The 18,296-nt window shown below is 39.8% G+C and overlaps 1 protein-coding gene across 1 annotated transcript in view; it reads left to right on the top strand.

The window, feature by feature from the left end:
* The window catches only part of UNC5D (unc-5 netrin receptor D), a 531,015-nt gene that overhangs the window by 433,059 nt on the left and 79,660 nt on the right, over positions 1–18,296 (top strand). The window contains 1 exon segment of the mRNA XM_025426288.3: positions 12,077–12,109. Within this exon segment, the coding sequence (XP_025282073.1) occupies positions 12,077–12,109 (33 nt within the window).

The raw sequence follows: 18,296 nt of genomic DNA, 5'->3' as shown, positions 1-18,296 counted from the left end.
ATATGAAAGCCTGTGAGTAACAAGCTTTAATGAGACAGAGTGGAGTGGCTCATGACTAAAGTTTCCATTGTGCTTAATTAAAAAAGAAAATAAAGCAGAGGTATCTCAATATTCATTTGTTTTCATGAAAGCATTTTTTTTAATTCTATAAGGCTAAAACTCATTTTTTGTGTCATGTCCCAAGTGGAATGGAGCATAAAAAGAATAAAGAATAAACCATATTCAACAAATTACCATAAAATCTCTCCTCTTTGTTATCCATCCATTATAGACTTATCTACTTTTAGCCTAGTTAATAAAAAAGATCAAAGACATCTGATCATTTTTTAAACATAATCCTCCTTCCAGCTAAGGATTGGCTTTCATCTTGGTCTGTGATGGGTCTGTATTTCTTAAGTCATTAAAAATCTATGGCCCTTCTTATTAATCGGCTCTAAAACACTTAAGATGCTTTTCCCAATCCAGGAAAATTTCTTCTGTCACCACTTTTCCTTTACTTCCGCATAGACCTGTGTGCTACATGTATAGAATCATGACAGAAGAGCCTAGGGAAGAAATTCTCTCTCAGCTAATTGAAGCCAAGGCAATTATTGTACTTGTCTATCTCTTCCATCCACTGTTTCCTATTCCTATCCACTTCCCACCCACATGTTTTAATATGTACCTTATTACATATTAAGAGACATTGGAGCTAAGTTCTTACATTCTTTTGGTGGAATTGGACAGAAAGTACTACATGTGCTTCAGAAATTTGATCTCTGTAAGATTGTTTATCTCAGACACATCTTGTTAACTTTGTTCATTTTATGAACAGAATTGAAATAGAACACCTCCACTGTAAATAGGAAGGACTTTAAAATTAAATTTGGGCAGCTGGAGAGCAGGATACATTACCTCCAGATCATATCACCTAGATTGGAAAAAAACAAAAACCCAAGAAAAGTAAACAAATCAGAACAGATCCCCATGACAGTGTGAGCTTGAGACAGCCCATTAGAAACCTTACAAACATTTCTTAAGGAAGTGAAGTTTCAGCCACAAAACCAGATAGTTAGTGGGAATGCACATCCATAACAAAGCAAAGAGTAATAGATGCCATCCCCAAGCAGCATAGGGAAGGCATCAGCACTAACCTAGGACTGATTATTGTCAGAAGGTACAGAAGTTGAACTCATACAGGCTGGCCCAGGATAGGCCAAGGTAGGTCTGGCATTCAGACCAAAGGCTGTATACCCTTCAAAGGTCCTCTGTGATTCTGAGTTGAAACTGGTTATTCTCTTTATCAAAAATTGGAAATGAGTCTGAACCTTGGATTGAAAGAAATGAATGAGCTGAGCCTACAAGAACATTTATCGAATAGATGAAGAACGGGTTAAAGGATCAAAACTCTGGGGTCAGACTGTTTAAGTTTGAATTATAATACAGTCCTATGAGCAAGTTCTTAATTTCTCTAAGTCTAAATTTACTCATCTACAAAATAAAAGTTCTAATAGTGCTAGGGCACCTGGGTGGCTCAATTGATTAAGTGTCCAATTTCGGCTTAGATCATGATCCCATTTGGTATTGGGAGGTTGGGCTCCACGCTTAGTGAGGAGTCTGCTTATCCCTCTCCCCATGCTCACTCTCTATCTCTCTCAAATAAATAAATAAAATCTTTTTAGAAATTATATTGAAAAAAGAAAGGGTTGTTTTTGAGGAGATGAGCTAATCCATGCAAGCCATTTAGCATCCATAGTAAGTTCTCTATTTGTGTAAATAATTATCATATGTGTGTGTTCTATTAAAGGGAGTCCTGTGGCAGAAAAATTGTTTTGCATGTTCTGCTACATACTGACACTGTGACATTTTAGATATTTTCTTAAAACATTTCCTAATTTCCTGATTAATATTGTATGTCTAATGAAAAAACATATACTTCTCATTAAAATCTCTGAGATACAAAGTGTTCTTTATACCAGCCAGTTCTGATTAATAGTTATTGGAAAATAGAGTTTAGGAATCATGATGATTCTTTTCTTTAAAAAAGGAAAAAAGATTTATTTTAGAGTGAGAGACACAGAGAAAGCATGTGAGGAGTGAGAGGGGCAGAGGTAAAATGAAAGGGAGAGAGAATCTCAAGCAGACTCCCACTGAGCATGGATCCTGTCATGGGGCTGGATCCAGGACCCTGAGATCATGATATGAGCCAAAATCAAGAGTCAGACGCTCTGAGCATCTGAGCCCCCCAGGGTCCCCAGAATCATGATTCTTAAACCTTATGTCAAATCAAAGATTCAGTGTCCTTTTCTCAGAACTTTCTAAGTAGCTGAACAAACGGCTCTTGATCTTCCAGTTTTCCTTTGCAGATGGGATTTGGTCCTGAGGAGAAGACAGGTGATTTATGAGGTCCCAACCAGTTCTAAATGCTGTGACTCTCATCACTAATTCAAAATCACTCAAAGGAAAGGCTGCAGAGAGGGATGATCCCCAGGTGAGAACATCAGTTCTCACAATACATACTGGGAGATTATATAGGTTTCCTTCATGTTATAAAATAAACATGTTCTGACCACCTCATCAGAAAATAAATTTTTATAAAGCAAGTCCTAATTTTTCTAACACAAATTCAAAAATTCTTTTTCTCTGGAAAAAAAAAATCTAACATACACACTATTAGACTGTATATACAGATTCCAGAATCATCCATCCATGGCCAACCATTCTGGATTAATATTTGTTACACGTCTGGTACTTCCCTTATTGTATATTCTCACATCACAAAATTAGCAATTTTGCCATATTTTTCCATATTTTTAAAAAATGCTTAATGGGTTTGGTTGTCAGCAACTATGGATATCCAGAGTCTTTTTTGGAAGTTTACAAAAATTAGGCTTTCTGTAGTATAAAACAAACTCTTTCCATTTCATTAGTTGTGTGAATCCAGATTCTACATTTGCCGTATATCTAATCAGGATTCAACAGTACACAACTCTGGGTAAGAAATATTAGTCTAGACTAGAGGAAGATTTAATGCCTGAGATCATAGAGTGGTCCAGCTATAAAAGAAATGGCAAGAACCCAATCAAGGAAGTGATTTAAAACTGAGTAGATAATTCAGTGGCCTCTGGGGTGTACTAACAAAGTGAATTAATATAGAGGAAACCTCTTTGTGTTGATCCTACCTTTTCTCCTTAAATTACACGTGCATGTGTCTCTTCAAGATCATGGAGAAAGGTGCTACCTAAAATGAAGATATTAACATTATCAACAGGCATTGTTATCACCCTGGCCGTCCCCTTGCTCCTTACAAAAAGGAAAGACCTGGCTTTGCATACATGTGTTTGGCAGAGGACAGTGTTAGTGTTCAGTAGAGTGGAAAACTGCCATGATCATTTAGAAAGAGAGCACGTGGTGATGAAAAGGGCTCAGAATCAAGAATCAGGAGTTCTGGATCTTAGTTCAGTTGTTTCATACACAAACACGGTTCCTTGAGCAAGTCTCTCCCGATTCTGTGCCTTTGTGTCCATATCTATTTTATTTTTTTTATTTTTTTTTTTTAAACTTTTATTTATTTATGATAGTCACACAGGGAGAGAGAGAGAGAGGCAGAGACATAGGCAGAGGGAGAAGCAGGCTCCGTGCACCGGGAGCCTGACGTGGGATTCGATCCTGGGTCTCCAGGATCACGCCCTGGGCCAAAGGCAGGCGCCAAACCGCTGCGCCACCCAGGGATCCCCCATATCTATTTTAAAAAGCAGATGATTTCTAGGTTTCATCCCATTATAAAAACATTAAATTATTACAATTTTATATCTTAAATGTAAGCTTGTATATATATATATATATATATATATATATATATATATATATTCCATAGGTAATTTTCAATAACATAGTTTATACATGTATGCATATAAAATGTGAAGATAATACCACTGACATGTCAGAGCTTTCAGTCACTTATTTTTTAGCCAGTTTTGAGGAGAAGTTTTAATTTGTTCACACCTAAAATTAGCCATTTAGATGATTATTAAGCATCATGAGGGGGGACAACTTTTAGATATGAGAGAAAGGTAAAACCATGCCAGCCTTGCCTAGGAAATGAATCATCAAATCAGGCCACTAGCATTCCATTTCAATCCTTTCCCTGAAAGCCACAATATCCCAGGAATTTGTACAGACTATAGGAAATTGATGGACATTGATTTTGTGTTCAACAAAAACTTGTAGAAAGGGAATAAAGGGGAAAGGAGAAAAAATGAGTGGGAAATATCAGAAAGGGAGACAGAACATGAGAGGATCCTAACTCTAGGAAACAAACAAGGGGTGGTGGAAAGGGAGGTGGGCAGGGGGTGGGGGTGACTGGGTGACGGGCACCGAGGGGGGCACTTGATGGGATGAGCCCTGGGTGTTATGCTATATGTTGGCAAATTGAACTCCAATTTTTAAAAAAAATATGTAAAAAAAAAAAACAAAGAAAGAAAAAAACCTTGTAGAAATAGTCAACAAATACTTATTGAGTACCTACTAACTTCTATTTACTGTTCTAGGGACTGGGAATAGGTGGAAAACACACATATAGACTACATGCAAGTAGCTCGGTCTACTAGGCTTAAAAACATGTACAAGTCAAGGGTTCTTCACAATCTCTCTTCAAGGAGTTATTTTTTTGTTTTTTTTGTTTGTTTGTTTTGTTTTGTTTTTTTTAAGGTAAGACTGATATCCTAGGTATATCAGTTGCTAAGTATTTCCTTAGCAATTGGTAAATAGTCATTAAGTTATCACCCTCCTGAATCTCCCCATCCCCATCCATTCCCTACTCAGACTTACCTATGATACAGCAACACAAAAGGGACAACTCTGGACACAGCAGGAAACCACCATGACCCTATGTCAAGGCTGGCACTTACATTGTAGAAGGTTTTTAAATTTTTAAAGAATTCTGACATCATCTTGCCTTAAGGTAAAGAGAGTAATCATCAAGACCTTAACCAATAAATTATTCCTTAAACTTTTACAATATGAACAGTGTTTATTTTAATAATATGTATGTATGCCTATTGTGGTTGGAAGGGAGAATCAAAGCAAATTAATTTATTGGATAGGAAAAGGATTTTAATAGACATCTTCCTTTGGAGCAAAAATGGAAACATTGCATTTTATTACTTTGAGGCAAATTTCTGATAAAGTCTTTATGGACCCATGCTTAAAAGTATTTACAGTGACCCAAGAGCATATTTTACTCTGTTTCCATCTCACAAAATGAAACTAACACACAAGCGGTGGAAATGGATAGAACTTCATAACAATGATGGTATGGATTCTAGAAATTCAACTGATTTAGCTCAAAAATGAAATATGCGAATGTTCCTTGGGAACACGGTCATTATGGACACAGACTTGTCTGAGTTTAGAGGAGGCAAAGCACATTTCTAGAAAGAGACCTCAGATTTGAAAGAGAAGACTCTATCTCCTAATGTATACTAATCATGTGCTTCGACTGAAGGGCAATTCTGAAAGATCATTATCAAGAGAAGGGACATCCATAAGCTTTCTGTTGTGGCACCGACTTCCCCAAACTAACATGATGGGATCTTGAACAATTCTTAGGTGAAAGACATCCATAGAGTTGTTTTTCATTTATTAATGTATCTCAGACCTTCAGGATTTTTATTCAGGTGAGTGTTTTTGCCTCAGACCCGGAATGTCCCTGGCAGGTTTTGCTGACCAGCTGGGAAACCCTAGGAGGAATCTCTAAAAACCTTTTATTCTCTGCATTTGTCTTCCATGGATGTGCTCCGAGTGCATCTTCAAAGGAGCAGTAGATCTTCTAATAGTCTGTGCAGGCTGGAAAGGGGCAGGAGCAGGAGTAGGTAGGAGGAGTGGATAAGGAAGCAAAAATTGAACTCAGTAACGTGTGTCATAAATATGGTCTTTAAAGAGTAATTCTGAGCAGGATCTTTGAAATGAACAAAAATAAAAACACGACTAGGAAATTAAAAACTCAAAAGAGTGGAAAACCAGAGATGGCTGTTTTATGCTTTTTTGTGTTTTCTATGGTTTTGATCATTGGAAGAGTTTGAGGAACACAAGAGCTTATGGTCATGTCTCTTTGTGCTCTACTGCCTACAGGAACTTGCATAGCTGAGAGCATAGAATAGAATCCCCACTTGTCATCTTCAGGGTCTGCCTGACATATTCAATCGCAGTAGTATCACCAAAGCAAAGCAGGCCTTGTGTTTATTTAATTATCTGCCAGAGCTAATAATACAAGGCAGATCGACCAGGCCCTGGGATTTCCTGCAGTCTTGGCTAGCATTCAGAGAGCATAGCACTGGTCCTTAATTATTTCTAGTTATGGGGGAGAAGAAAAGAATGAATAAATGAAGCACATTGGTAATCAATAACGTCAACTTCTTTTCTGCCAATCAGTAAATAATCAAACAAATAGCTTTTAATTTCCTTTTTCCTCTTTTTCTTACTGTGATTCTCTGGTTGCAGTGCCAATTATTCATGAGCTAATCATTTAAATATGATTTATGATAGGGACCTGTAACCGGCAGTGATTAAAAAGTATAAAACTATATGAATGGTTCTGAAGTAATACATTTGGAAAAAAAAGACATACTTTTATAAAGTAACCTTCTTCCCAATGTGGGGCTCAAACTCACAACCCCAAAGTCAAGTCTCATGCTTTATGGACTGAGCAGGCCAGGCACCCCCCCCTCCATACACACACACACACACACACACACACACACACACACACTGTATTGCAGTGACTATAAGCTGTCCAGAGGGATGAGACATCCCTGTGAACAAATAATCACCATAAAGTTCAGGAAGGAATCAGAAATTGATCCGTGCCTTGCAAACAGGACATTTTATATAGGAGGGAAGAGGGCATTCCAAAGAGAGCCAACAGCATGGGCAACAGCACTGAGGTGAGCCTGGAGACCTCAGGGATCAATTGGACCAGAGCTTGGATTTGCGTTGAAGTGCTACAGAAACTCAGTCACGTTTAACATGGTGTGACCAGTACATAGAAGACTGGAAGGCGGGCAGAGCAGTTGGCCATGACTTCCAGGCAAGGTGGAATCATGGTAGACTACTAGGTGCTGATGCTAGAGACTTATTCCAGTGAATAAAAAAATAGCTAGAGAATGACTGAGAAAGAAGATTTGACTATTCCACCGACCTCAGAATCAGCTCTGGAGAGTCAAAGTAAAACAGTCAACGCATACCTTTTGTGGGGGGAGCTGATGAAAAGGGTTTCAAAGCATAGAATCTATGAAGGAAATAATAAAGATGGTCTTTGGAGATGAAAAAAATGGGACATGAGTGGTTTAGTGAAATTAAAGAATGTAATAATCATTAATTATAATGACATATGTGAATTGCTGCCTCGAAGGAGAGTCCAGGCTCACTGTCCTGGGGAGCATTTAGTCACATTGAGTGGCTTCTGTACCTGATTCTCAAAAAATGGTAACATAGACTGTGGTACCAAACATACCTTTGTAGTCTTTAAAAGGCAGAGAAGCTGATTTCAAATAACCAACCACAAGTTTTGAGCAGCAGTCTCTTGCCCACTCTGTGGGTTGGAGTTAAACCCATCTGTCCTCATGTGCCATTTCTCCTTAGGCCTGCTCTCCTTATATCCCTAGGATATGGGCTAGAGTACACATAGCTCGCCTCACTTGTTTCCTAGCAGAGAAAGGATAAGGCTGGCTGTGGGTTGGAAGGTACGGGTGCAGCTATAAATAGCTCCTAAGAACAATGGATACCATGGAAATGCTTGAGGAGCATCTCATATAACAGAGGAAGCAAGAAAAGTAAAGATGGCAAAGAAATGAATCACTACCAAAAATAAAAAGATAGATTGTCCTCTCCCTTCTTCATATATATAAATATACATACCTCTGTACACACACACAGAGTACAGACCAAAGCAGATTGCAAAACAATATATAAAAGATAATTCAATGTATGTATGTAAAAATGTTCCATATAAACATATATGTGTGCACATAATTTTATATATACATAAAATCTTAGGGGGAGAAAAACCTAGATTTTATATATATAACTTAACATTAAGGATGGTTAACACTTGGTGTGGAAAAAAAATTATGGGTTTTTTTTCTTTGAGAAAAAAATAAATATATATATATAAAATTTTGGTTTTTTTTAAAGATCTTATTTATTTATTCATGAGAGACCAGAGAGAGAGAGGCAGAGACAGGCTGGTGACAGGCAGGCTCCATGCAGGGAGCCCGATGTGAGACTTGATTCCCGGACTCTAGGATCACGCCCTGGGCCAAAGACAGGCACTAAACTGCTGAGCCACCCAGGGATCCCTATTATTTTTGGATACATTGTGTAGTGACTATAAGGATTCTTAAAGAAAACATGACAATTTAAAACATACTAACACAGAGTGTTAAATGCAGCTGATGAATTACTGAACTCTACATCTGAAACTGATGATATTCTCTATGTTGGCTAATTAAATTTAAAATTAAAAAAATACCATACTTTTGCATCTGTAACCTGTAAATGCACACAATCATTATAAGACTGAGTTGCAATGACATCAGTTTCCACTTCCCAAAAGGTACCTGTCAGTGTCTAAGTTAGACCCCAGGAAAACTTGTGATTTTCCCAAATTACAGCTCAACTGCCACTAGCTCAAAATTATATTTGTCTGCCTATAGGATACAGGAGGGATCCTTCCAGGTATACTACAGCTACCCTGAAGCTTCTTAGGGAGGCAAGACTAACTGGTTGAGTACACATGACCCCAGATTTGTCGCTAGGAAGTAGTGGTGCAGCCGGTAATCACAAAAACACAAACCCCAATTAGTCAGGAGGTCTTGGACTGGGGCCCAGGCTTGGGTATTTATTTAAAAAGCTCCCCAGGTGATTCTAATGTGCAGCCAACATTAAGAACCATGGCCCTAATGGATTAATTTACTAAGGGGTTATTTGAATGTGGCCTTGGAGAGAGGTAAAGTGAAAGCAGAGAGGATTTTGTTTGACCAAGGCCAAGTGGATGCATGGCCCAGGGCCTGTGAGAATGATTTTGCAAACAGAATAAAAGAACGTGGAATGTGGGGTTGAGCAGTTCTTCCACAGTATAGTGAGGTCAATAGGTAGACCTCTCTCAAGTTCATGGTAGAACAATCTCTGATATTTCAAACTGGGGAAATGTTTAATGATAGCAGCTTGTTGTCAAGATACTGGTATCTCACAGAATCCAGCAGGACCCAGTTGTGATGCTGATGCCAGGGGCCTGAAGCTCTCTCGGGCACCAGAGGCTCCCAGCCTTTTCTGTTAGAGAATGCACACTGACACGCTGGACCTTAGCATAACAAATCTTCCAGTAGAGCAGTGGCCCTTTGAATCATTTTTTACTCTGCTTTAGAAAATCATTCCAGATGCATTTCTGTGGATTGTCTTTGCTTATTCTGCAAATTTATAGTAGGTGAAAGCTAGGGAGCCCACAAGGGTCTTCTGGTCCTTGTCTTTCTCTTTCTGTATGAGGGACCTGAGCTTTCAACTTGTGCTCAGTTTCCTAAAGTGGAAGCTAGGACTGGACACAAGTTTCTTAACTCCCTTCAAGTACCCCTGAAATCCACCACAATTTCTGATTTGGAGTTGTGACTTGTCTCCAGGCAGCAGCAGCAGAGTCATGTTCTTGCTCTGCGTGACTGACAATGATGCTCTTATTCATAACATATTGAAATTATATTACTTATCAGCTACCATTTATTGATACTGAACATGTGCTAGCTAAGCTATTGGCTTTATATTTCTCATATTTAATCTCAGCACTGATGCCCAAGGACATTGTTATTTCCGTTTTACTGTGGAGAACGCTGAGATAGGATGAAAACCATTGAAGATGGAAATCTTATGCTAACCATGGGAGTCTGCACTAATCCCACAATGCCACTGCCAATAACAATGACCCCAGAGCTGGGTCAGAGAGGGCAGTGCCCCACTCTTCTCTGCCCTTTGTGCCCTTGTCGACCGAGTTTGTCTCATGACCAGCTGAACCCTGGCTTTTTCTGCCCCATTCACTCTTTCTTTAGAGCTGTGCCCGGTAGAGCCCTACCACCTTGGTGCTTTAACAGCCTGATGGTATTTGATTTATTTTCTGAGGAGTGGTTCTATATCTCACCTGTTTCTAATGGAGTTTCATTTTGCGACCCAGCATAATCTGCGTTCCTGTGGTTTAGGGGGAAGAAAATGCTGTTAAGCTCAGCTAGAGTCCTAAACAGATGTTCTACAAGTCTCTGTGTGTAGCCTTAGTAATGCATCACTTCGAGACATCTTGGCCTGGCCTGCCAGCATACTCTGCCCCTTCCAAATGCTTTCCGATAGCATGCAATAAGCAAAATCTGAAGTCAGGTTAAAACCACCAAAGCCGTTTGATTCTAATTCTTGGGTGCATTAGCATCTGGACTTTGGGAGGTGCCAACCCGATCTTGGGAAAACCAGCAGCCCTAGATCCGTGCAGGAAAGGGGGGGGCGGGGCACAAGTGTTGACTGTTTTAAGAACCCTAACTGTGTAAAAATCTGAATATGATCCTATCCCCTTGAGCAAATTATTATCTTTTATGAATATTTTTCATTTTAAAGAAAGCTTTGCTGGAAATTATCCTCTGCCACTTATCCTTGTCTTTATAACGAGGGGAAAACAAACAAACAGTGGTCCCTTTGCAAGAGGGTGACTTACAACTTTTAAAAGCTACTTCCATGATAAATCGATGACAGAACCCACAAGAGCTGTCTTCAGGAAGGCACACTGCAAGGGTTTGCTGTCAGAAGTAGTACTAAGTGCAGGAGCGGGTTAGAGGGACACGCATCTGGTGAAGGATTCAGAATATAGCTGTGTCTCTCTGCCTGGGAGGGGATATGTTGCAGTCAGATAATATTTATAAAGTTGTCCCATACGTACTGGGCTAGATTTGATGCCATTAAAAACGTAATCCAAAATGACAGTGTCTCCCCACGCCTGGCTTGCCCTCAGGCAAGTGGAGGAAAGGGACTGTGTAAGGTGACCTCTCAAGGTCCCCTACCATCGTGTGATTCTGTGAATGATGAGCAACAGCCTCAGAGCTCATAGTCTGACCGTGTTCCATCCAAGTTCTCAGAAGCAGACTGATAAGAGGGAGGTCACCCCCTGCAAATCTTCTGGAATCCCGATGCAGTGATTAAAACAGAGTCTTCTCAGGTTTCTGCGTCGTGGTGAGGTGGTGTTGGTCTAGGATGGCTGGGGTAATGGGAAGCAGCCTGTCCACAGTCTACGACAGAGTTAGCCACAGGCACCAAGTCTCAGAGTGATTTAGTAGGTTCTCTAGTGATGGCAGACAGGGCAGGAGAGAGTGGCTGGAGGGCAGTAGGGAGAAATGATCAAAAGGTCTCACCTGAGCCGGACCCTTCAATGATTTTTCTCTGTCCGCTTCACCTGCCTGCTGCACTGCTAGGTACCACGCTTACAAAATGACCTGATCCATTCAGAGAGATGGTACATATCGTAACAGATCAGAGAGATATGAAACAAACAAGCCTCCAACAAGCTCACAATACAGCATCCATCCTCAAAAAAGACGGGCAAATGGCATAGCCTGAAAGTTTTCAATACAATAACTGCTAAACCAAGTAGGATCCCTGTAAATACGTATTCACCAGCTCATTTTTTTCCCCATCATCACATATAGTGAAATAGCATCTCTTACCTGAGCCATCTTCTGTCTATAGGAACAGGGGACTCGCTGCAAACTCCCTGCTCTCATCATGCTGATAAGAATCTAGTAAATGCAGCAGAGAGAAACTCTAGTAAGCCTGAGGGAAAAGAAAAAAGGAAAAATAAATAAAAAGAATGAAGCAATCACCAGAGGAAAATATTGCACAAGAGAAAAATATGAAATTAGAATGAAAAGGAAAAATACGGACAACATAATCCATTATCGTCTGCAAAAATAGAGAAAATGTTTCATTTATAGAGGTGGACATACAGTGATATAGGAAATCTATCTGCTCCATGTAAATTTATTAAATGAAACTTTCTTTTTCTCTTTCTTTCTTTTAGATAAAAAACCTCTTCATGAAATAAAACCCCAAAGTAAGTTATCTTTCCTCTTGTGAATGTAATTTATTCTCATATTTGCTGCCTTACTGTTGTATTTGTTTAGGAGCCAAACAAAATTGAAGTTTGTGCAAAAGATCCAGGGCTTTCAGGACTTCTACTCCTTGGGTTTGGAGTCACATATCAGAGATTTAAATCGAAAGGAAATATGCACACCCCTCCCCTACCTCTGAGTAAAAGTAAATCTCTCCTCTTGATGCTGCCTGCCTATAAGTCCATTTCTCTGCAAATGTCATCTAGGATTCTTATTGCTGAGGAGATTTATAGCATTAAAATTAATAAATATTTGTCAGTACAAGCTTTCATGAGAGCAGCGTTGTGCAAGAGCCTGACTACAAGCCTCTCTACCTAGGTGGAAAAGGAGGAGGAGGGGGCACCTGAAATGCAAACTGTGAAATTCATAGCAAGTGGGTAGACTAGAAACCAGTATTCCACAGTGAAATCATCAGAAACTAAAAACTTTGGTGTTGGTGCTAGCTTGAGCTTTCCATACACAAACTTGCCTCCTGGAGAGGCTTTTACATCATATCCACCTTACACATCCAGCAAGATTTGGGAAAAGTCACACTGTAAATGGTTGGCAGCTAGGCATTTGACCCTATGGTTTTCATCCTTGGCTCAACTTTTGAACCACCTGGGTTAGAACCACCTGGGGCCCTTTTAAAAAGCCCAGTTCTCAGGCTGTACCCCCAGACCAATGGAATCAGATTTGGGATAGGTTAGAATTCCTGTTTTGTGTTTGTTAAGGATCTAAAGATTTTAATGCATATTTCAATATATATGATTTTTCCCTTAAAATATAGTTGACAAACAATATTATATACGCAGTGATTCAACTTTATGTACATTAGGAAATGATCACCATGATAAGTCTAGTTACCACCTATCACTATACATAGTTATTACAATATTATATAGTGTATTCCCTTATGCTATACTTTAAATCCCAGGACTTAAAATAACTGCAAGTTTGTACCTCTTGATCCAATTCACCTATTGCACCAATTCTCCACCCCTCTGGCAACCACCACCTTATTCTCTGTATTTATGAATCTGCTTCTGTTTTGTTTGTTCATTTGTTTTTGTTTTTGTTTTTTTTTTTTCTTTGATTCCACATGTAAGGGTAGGAATGCCTGGGTGTTTTTTTTTTTTTTTTTTTTTTTTTAGAAGATCCTCAGATTCCAATGTGCAGCGTGGGCTGAGAATCACTTAGAAAAATATTTCTCAAAAAGGGGATCAGCAATCATTGCCTCAGATTCTTGGGGTGTGGTGAGAGCTTGTTAAATACACACCACCTCAGAATAGAAAAAATGAATTAGAATCCCTAGAACAAGATGGCGGGAGGAGGGAGGGCCCTCCTGAGAATCTACATTTTCCTATGTTCCTCAAATGATCCTGAAGCACTCAGAAGTATGTGAAGCCTAGGAGGGGAACCTTGAAATAGAAGAGCCTCAACAATACAGCTCTTAAGTACAGGAGAGGTAGCAAGCTGCCCAGTTTGGTTTATAAGCTTGTAGAAGATGTCCCTAGCCAGTATCTCCCATTTTAGTGTAAAGTGAATGACTTTTGATCTTTTAAATCCTAGGGTATTAAAATTCAAATAGCTTGGGAGAGCTAATAGCTTTTATTAGCGAACTTCTTTGAAGGAATTAAGATCCTGTGAGGATAGACAGAAATAGGTATCTTGGGACGGGGGTCAGGAGACGTGAGAGAAAGATCTGGGAAAGCTGTTACGTTCATACTTCGTTATGTTGCTTCAGGCAGGCTTGAGATATAATGGTGCCGTTAACTTGCAGAGTCTGAGGACTTTGCAAAACAACAAAAACAAACTTCCTTAACATTTTCCCCCTGAGGTGCACTGCCCATCAAGTCTTTATTGGTACTTAGATAGTGATCCCCTGACATCCTGCTTGGTGATTTTGAACTCAGGAAGGCTGAAGAGGGGGAACCTGGTTGTGAATATGTGTGTGTGTGTATGTGTATGTTGAGGAAGGGAGGAAAAAAATAGAGTCAGTAAATATTTGGCTGCTTGTGCTTGTGTCAAGACCTCAGAGTGACAGCTGGACCCACCTCCCCCACTGTCTCCGGGTGACGTAGCCATGCCCCTCCACTGGCTGTCATGTGTAGCACCAGCAAGATCATGGGTGTTCATGTGGTGGCCACCATGAGAGTTACTTAGAAATGTGTTTTTTTTTTAAATTAATTTCATGCTTAGTTTGTGAGTCCTGTGCCATTTTAATTTGGTTACATCTGTACTTCCAGCCATAAACCCCACAGTAGCTATTTCTAGTCCTCAGGGACTCCTGAATTAGTTTTTGCTTGGGGTTCTCACTCATGAACACCATGCTTAATTGCTGGATACTGCAACGGAATCGCTTAAACTGTTTTAATTTGTGATTTCCTAAAAATAAAACCTTAACAGAATCAATGTGATTGCAAAAGGCTCCCAGAGGAATCCAGACAGGGTTCTGTAAGCTGCATGGTTAGGAGTGCATTATACAAATTCAGGCTGTGGTTGTTCAGTGAAAGAGGGGCTTAGTTTAAGACTATATGAATCATCACTGATGCAAAATCAAAGTCAATTATGAAGATAATTGAGAAACAACCTGTTCCTATATATAGCTGTACTCATGAACATCCACAAGGCCTGGTGGAGAGAAGATATTACTCAGTTCGAAAGCAGTGCCCTGTGAGCAGGCAGGCCAAGGAGCCAGCTTTGAGTTGCAGGGAGGTATAAAGAGAAAGTGAGGTCTTAAGATATCTGTTGGCAAATCATAATGACAAACTGGGGAAAATATGTGCACTGCATAGCTCATGAAAGCACTTATTGTAAATGAGATAATTTAATCAATTACGTATCCTAATGTACTAAACCGAATGTTTCATTTTCTGCTTCTGCACATCTTAAATTATCTTCAGGTGCTTTATGAGATTTAATCATAGTTAATAGAAACTTCATTACCATCAAATGTGCTTTCAATAAATGTTGTGTAACAATGTCAGGAGGTGCAGTAAAATATAGTAGATTCTGAATGGCAAACACGCACCCCCAGAGTCAGATGGAAAAAGGCTGCCTTCAGACAATGGGACTTCTAGGAGGCTTGGGGCTGTGGCTTTCCAGAAGGCCAGGGCTCCTGAGGAGAGGCTTGCTCAGCAAGTTCACTGTAGGGATGAGAAGGATTTCGCTTTCCCCTGAAAAATAACCCAGAACCACACACATGGTCTTCTTTTCATCTCCTTTCCACATAGTTTCCAGCAGCAATGCCTGCTAAACACAAATCCCATTACCACTTCCCGAGTCAGCCACCTCCAGGACGGTTCCTGGTGTCTACCAATTACCTTCATCTCATATTTTTCAAAATTGAATTTCTCCTTATCTGCCCTTCTTCTTAATCCAGTCCTGTTTCTCATCTTCTCACGTTCAGCCAATACTACACCATCAACTCACTTCCCCATGTGTGTAACTCGGGCAGTCTCTGGGACCCCTCTTTTCCCTTTCTTGTCTCCTGCTCGTTACTCAATAAATCATTATAATCTGACTGTTCTACCATCTGAACAGATCTCAAGTGCATCAATATCTCTCCATTTTCACTCTACCCATATCCATCCCTCTGTTCACTCAACAGCTGTTGACTGAGTATGTACCATGTGCTAGGAAGCAGTGGTGGGGAAGCAGTACTGAGGTGAACAGGTGCAGTTTCTGCTCCCACAAAACTTACAGTTTTAATGAGTGGAGATGGATGGGATGCAAACAAACCAGAAAACATATAGTGCTGATGGCAAGAGAAATAAAGCAGGGTAGGGGCTCAGGTGGATAGAAAGGAATGTTGCTTTTTTTTTTTTTTTTTGTATAAGGTGTTCAGAGCAGATCTCTATTAAAACTGCACTTAAGAAAAGAGCTGAAAAACAGAGACAAGCATTCTGGACATCTGGAAGAGAGCATTCCAGACAAAGGGAACACCAGATGCAAAGGCTATGAGGTGGGAACTTGCTTGGAGTGTCTGGGGAACAGCAAGGAGGCCAGGATACCTGGAGCAGAGTGGCAAAGGGAAGAGTCCTAATAGCAAAAATCAGAGAATTGGAATGAGAGGGGAAACTGCCAAATGTATCATAGGCTATTGTAATGACTTTGACCTTGACTCTGAGTGATATGGAAAGCCATTGAGGCTTAGTCATAGTGATATGACCTAATATTTTCTTTTTTTTTCTTTTTTTTTTTTAATTTTTTTTATTTATTTATGATAGTCACAGAGAGAGAGAGAGAGGCAGAGACACAGGCAGAGGGAGAAGCAGGCTCCATGCACCGGGAGCCTGATGTGGGATTCGATCCTGGGTCTCCAGGATCGCACCCTGGGCCAAAGGCAGGCGCCAAACCGCTGCGCCACCCAGGGATCCCTGACCTAATATTTTCAAGGATAAACTCCACCTGCTGTGTTGAGTATAAGCATAGAGGGTATCAGAGCAGAAGAAAAACCTGTTAACAGTGATCTATTGTAACAGTAATCTGTTACAGTAATCTAGGCTGTTAGAATATGGGGGCCCTTACAGTACCAAGGTTCATGATGAATGTGGCTCAGCTTGGATAGACAACATTAGAAACTGAAAAAAATAGATCACATTTGGATATCTTTTGAAAGCTGAAAGGATTTGCTGATGGACTGGATATCAAGTGTGAGAGAAAGAAAGGTGTCGGGCATGATTTCAAAAGTTTGACTACGCAGCTAGAAGGACGGAGTTGCCATTACTGATAACAGAGAAAATGTGGTTGGTATAGCAAATCCAGAGGGAGAGGAATCAAGAGTCCGTGTTACTGATGCTAACTTTAAGAAACTTCTTAAACATCAAAATGGAGAGGTTGAGCAGGCAGTTGAATATATGAGTCTCAAGGTCAGAGGAGAGTCCTGGCTGGTGACATAAATCGAGAGTTGTCGGTGTCCAGATGATATTTAAAGCCATTAGGTTGAAAGAGATCCCCAGCTAATGAATGTGCGTAGAGACAGGAAGAAAGCAGAGGACTGAGCCCTCCAGGGCATCAACATTTAGATGTGGAGGAGGTCAGAAGTCACTGCAGAGAAGACAAAAGTAATAGCCAGCAGAGTAAGAGAGAAACCAAAAGAAAAGAAAATGGTGTCCCAGAAGGAAAGTTTTTTTTAAACTTCATCTTTAAAAGTTAAACTTTTTTTCGTCTTTAAAAAAGTTAAACTTTTTAAAACTTCATCAGGACATCTTCATTCCCAACCTGGATTTTCTGTAGTTACCTCCCTGTATCCAGTCTTGCCCTTCATCAATTTATCTGATCTTTCTGAAACATAAATTCTGGTCACGCCACCTCCGGGTTTAAAGCTCTTCAGTAGCTCACCATTAGTGCTAAGATCAAGTCCAAGGTTACTGAATATGTAAATGATGCGTTCTCAGCTTCCTCTTCTTAATCATATCAGCTTCTCTCAGTAGCTGAATCTTTAGGTAAGTTCCACTTGCTGCTTGCTTTATTCTTCAGCCAAACGAAGTGGTTGGGTTTTCTGAATACCCTCTGCCCATTTTCACATGTATATTCTGTTACTTCTGTCTGAAAACTTTCCCTCCACCTAATCCTGAACTTGTTGACCTCAGTCTTCCTTCAGATCCCCTATAAGACCTTCACCCACCAAGCCCTCATTAATTCATCCTATAGTTTACCCAGTATCAAACTATTTTCCTAATTCTCTATTTTCATTGCCCCGATGCTGGTCTGGATTCCCCTTCTCAGACAATCCCTGCCTGCAGGTAGACAGGCTTGAGTCTTACTTACTCTTATATCTGTGGCATTCACCACCGGCCTAGTAGGTATGAGATGGATTCATGTATGTATTCAAAACACTTGAATTAATGCCTTACATCCTCCTATTAACTCCTCACAAGGCCTTTTATTGTTAAGGTGAAATAAAGTCTGCTTCCAAATATTTTTACTCAATTATGTAGTAGCTATTTGCTTCTAAATATTTTTACTCATTTATGTGGTAACTATTTATTATACAATTGTTCTATATAGTCTTTTCTCTGTGAAGTGTGAGGGGAAAAAATAAATGTTTCTTCCCCACAGCTTCAATACAAAGTAGAAAAGGATAAATGACTCCAGAGAAGGAGAAGGACACAATCTTGAATAATCATTTATTCTGTACCAGAC

This window comes from Canis lupus, chromosome 16 (assembly GCF_003254725.2).
Source record: "Canis lupus dingo isolate Sandy chromosome 16, ASM325472v2, whole genome shotgun sequence".
Lineage (NCBI taxonomy): Eukaryota > Metazoa > Chordata > Mammalia > Carnivora > Canidae > Canis > Canis lupus.
Note: the sequence above shows the minus strand (reverse complement) of the source record. Positions and strands in the feature narration are given on the sequence as shown.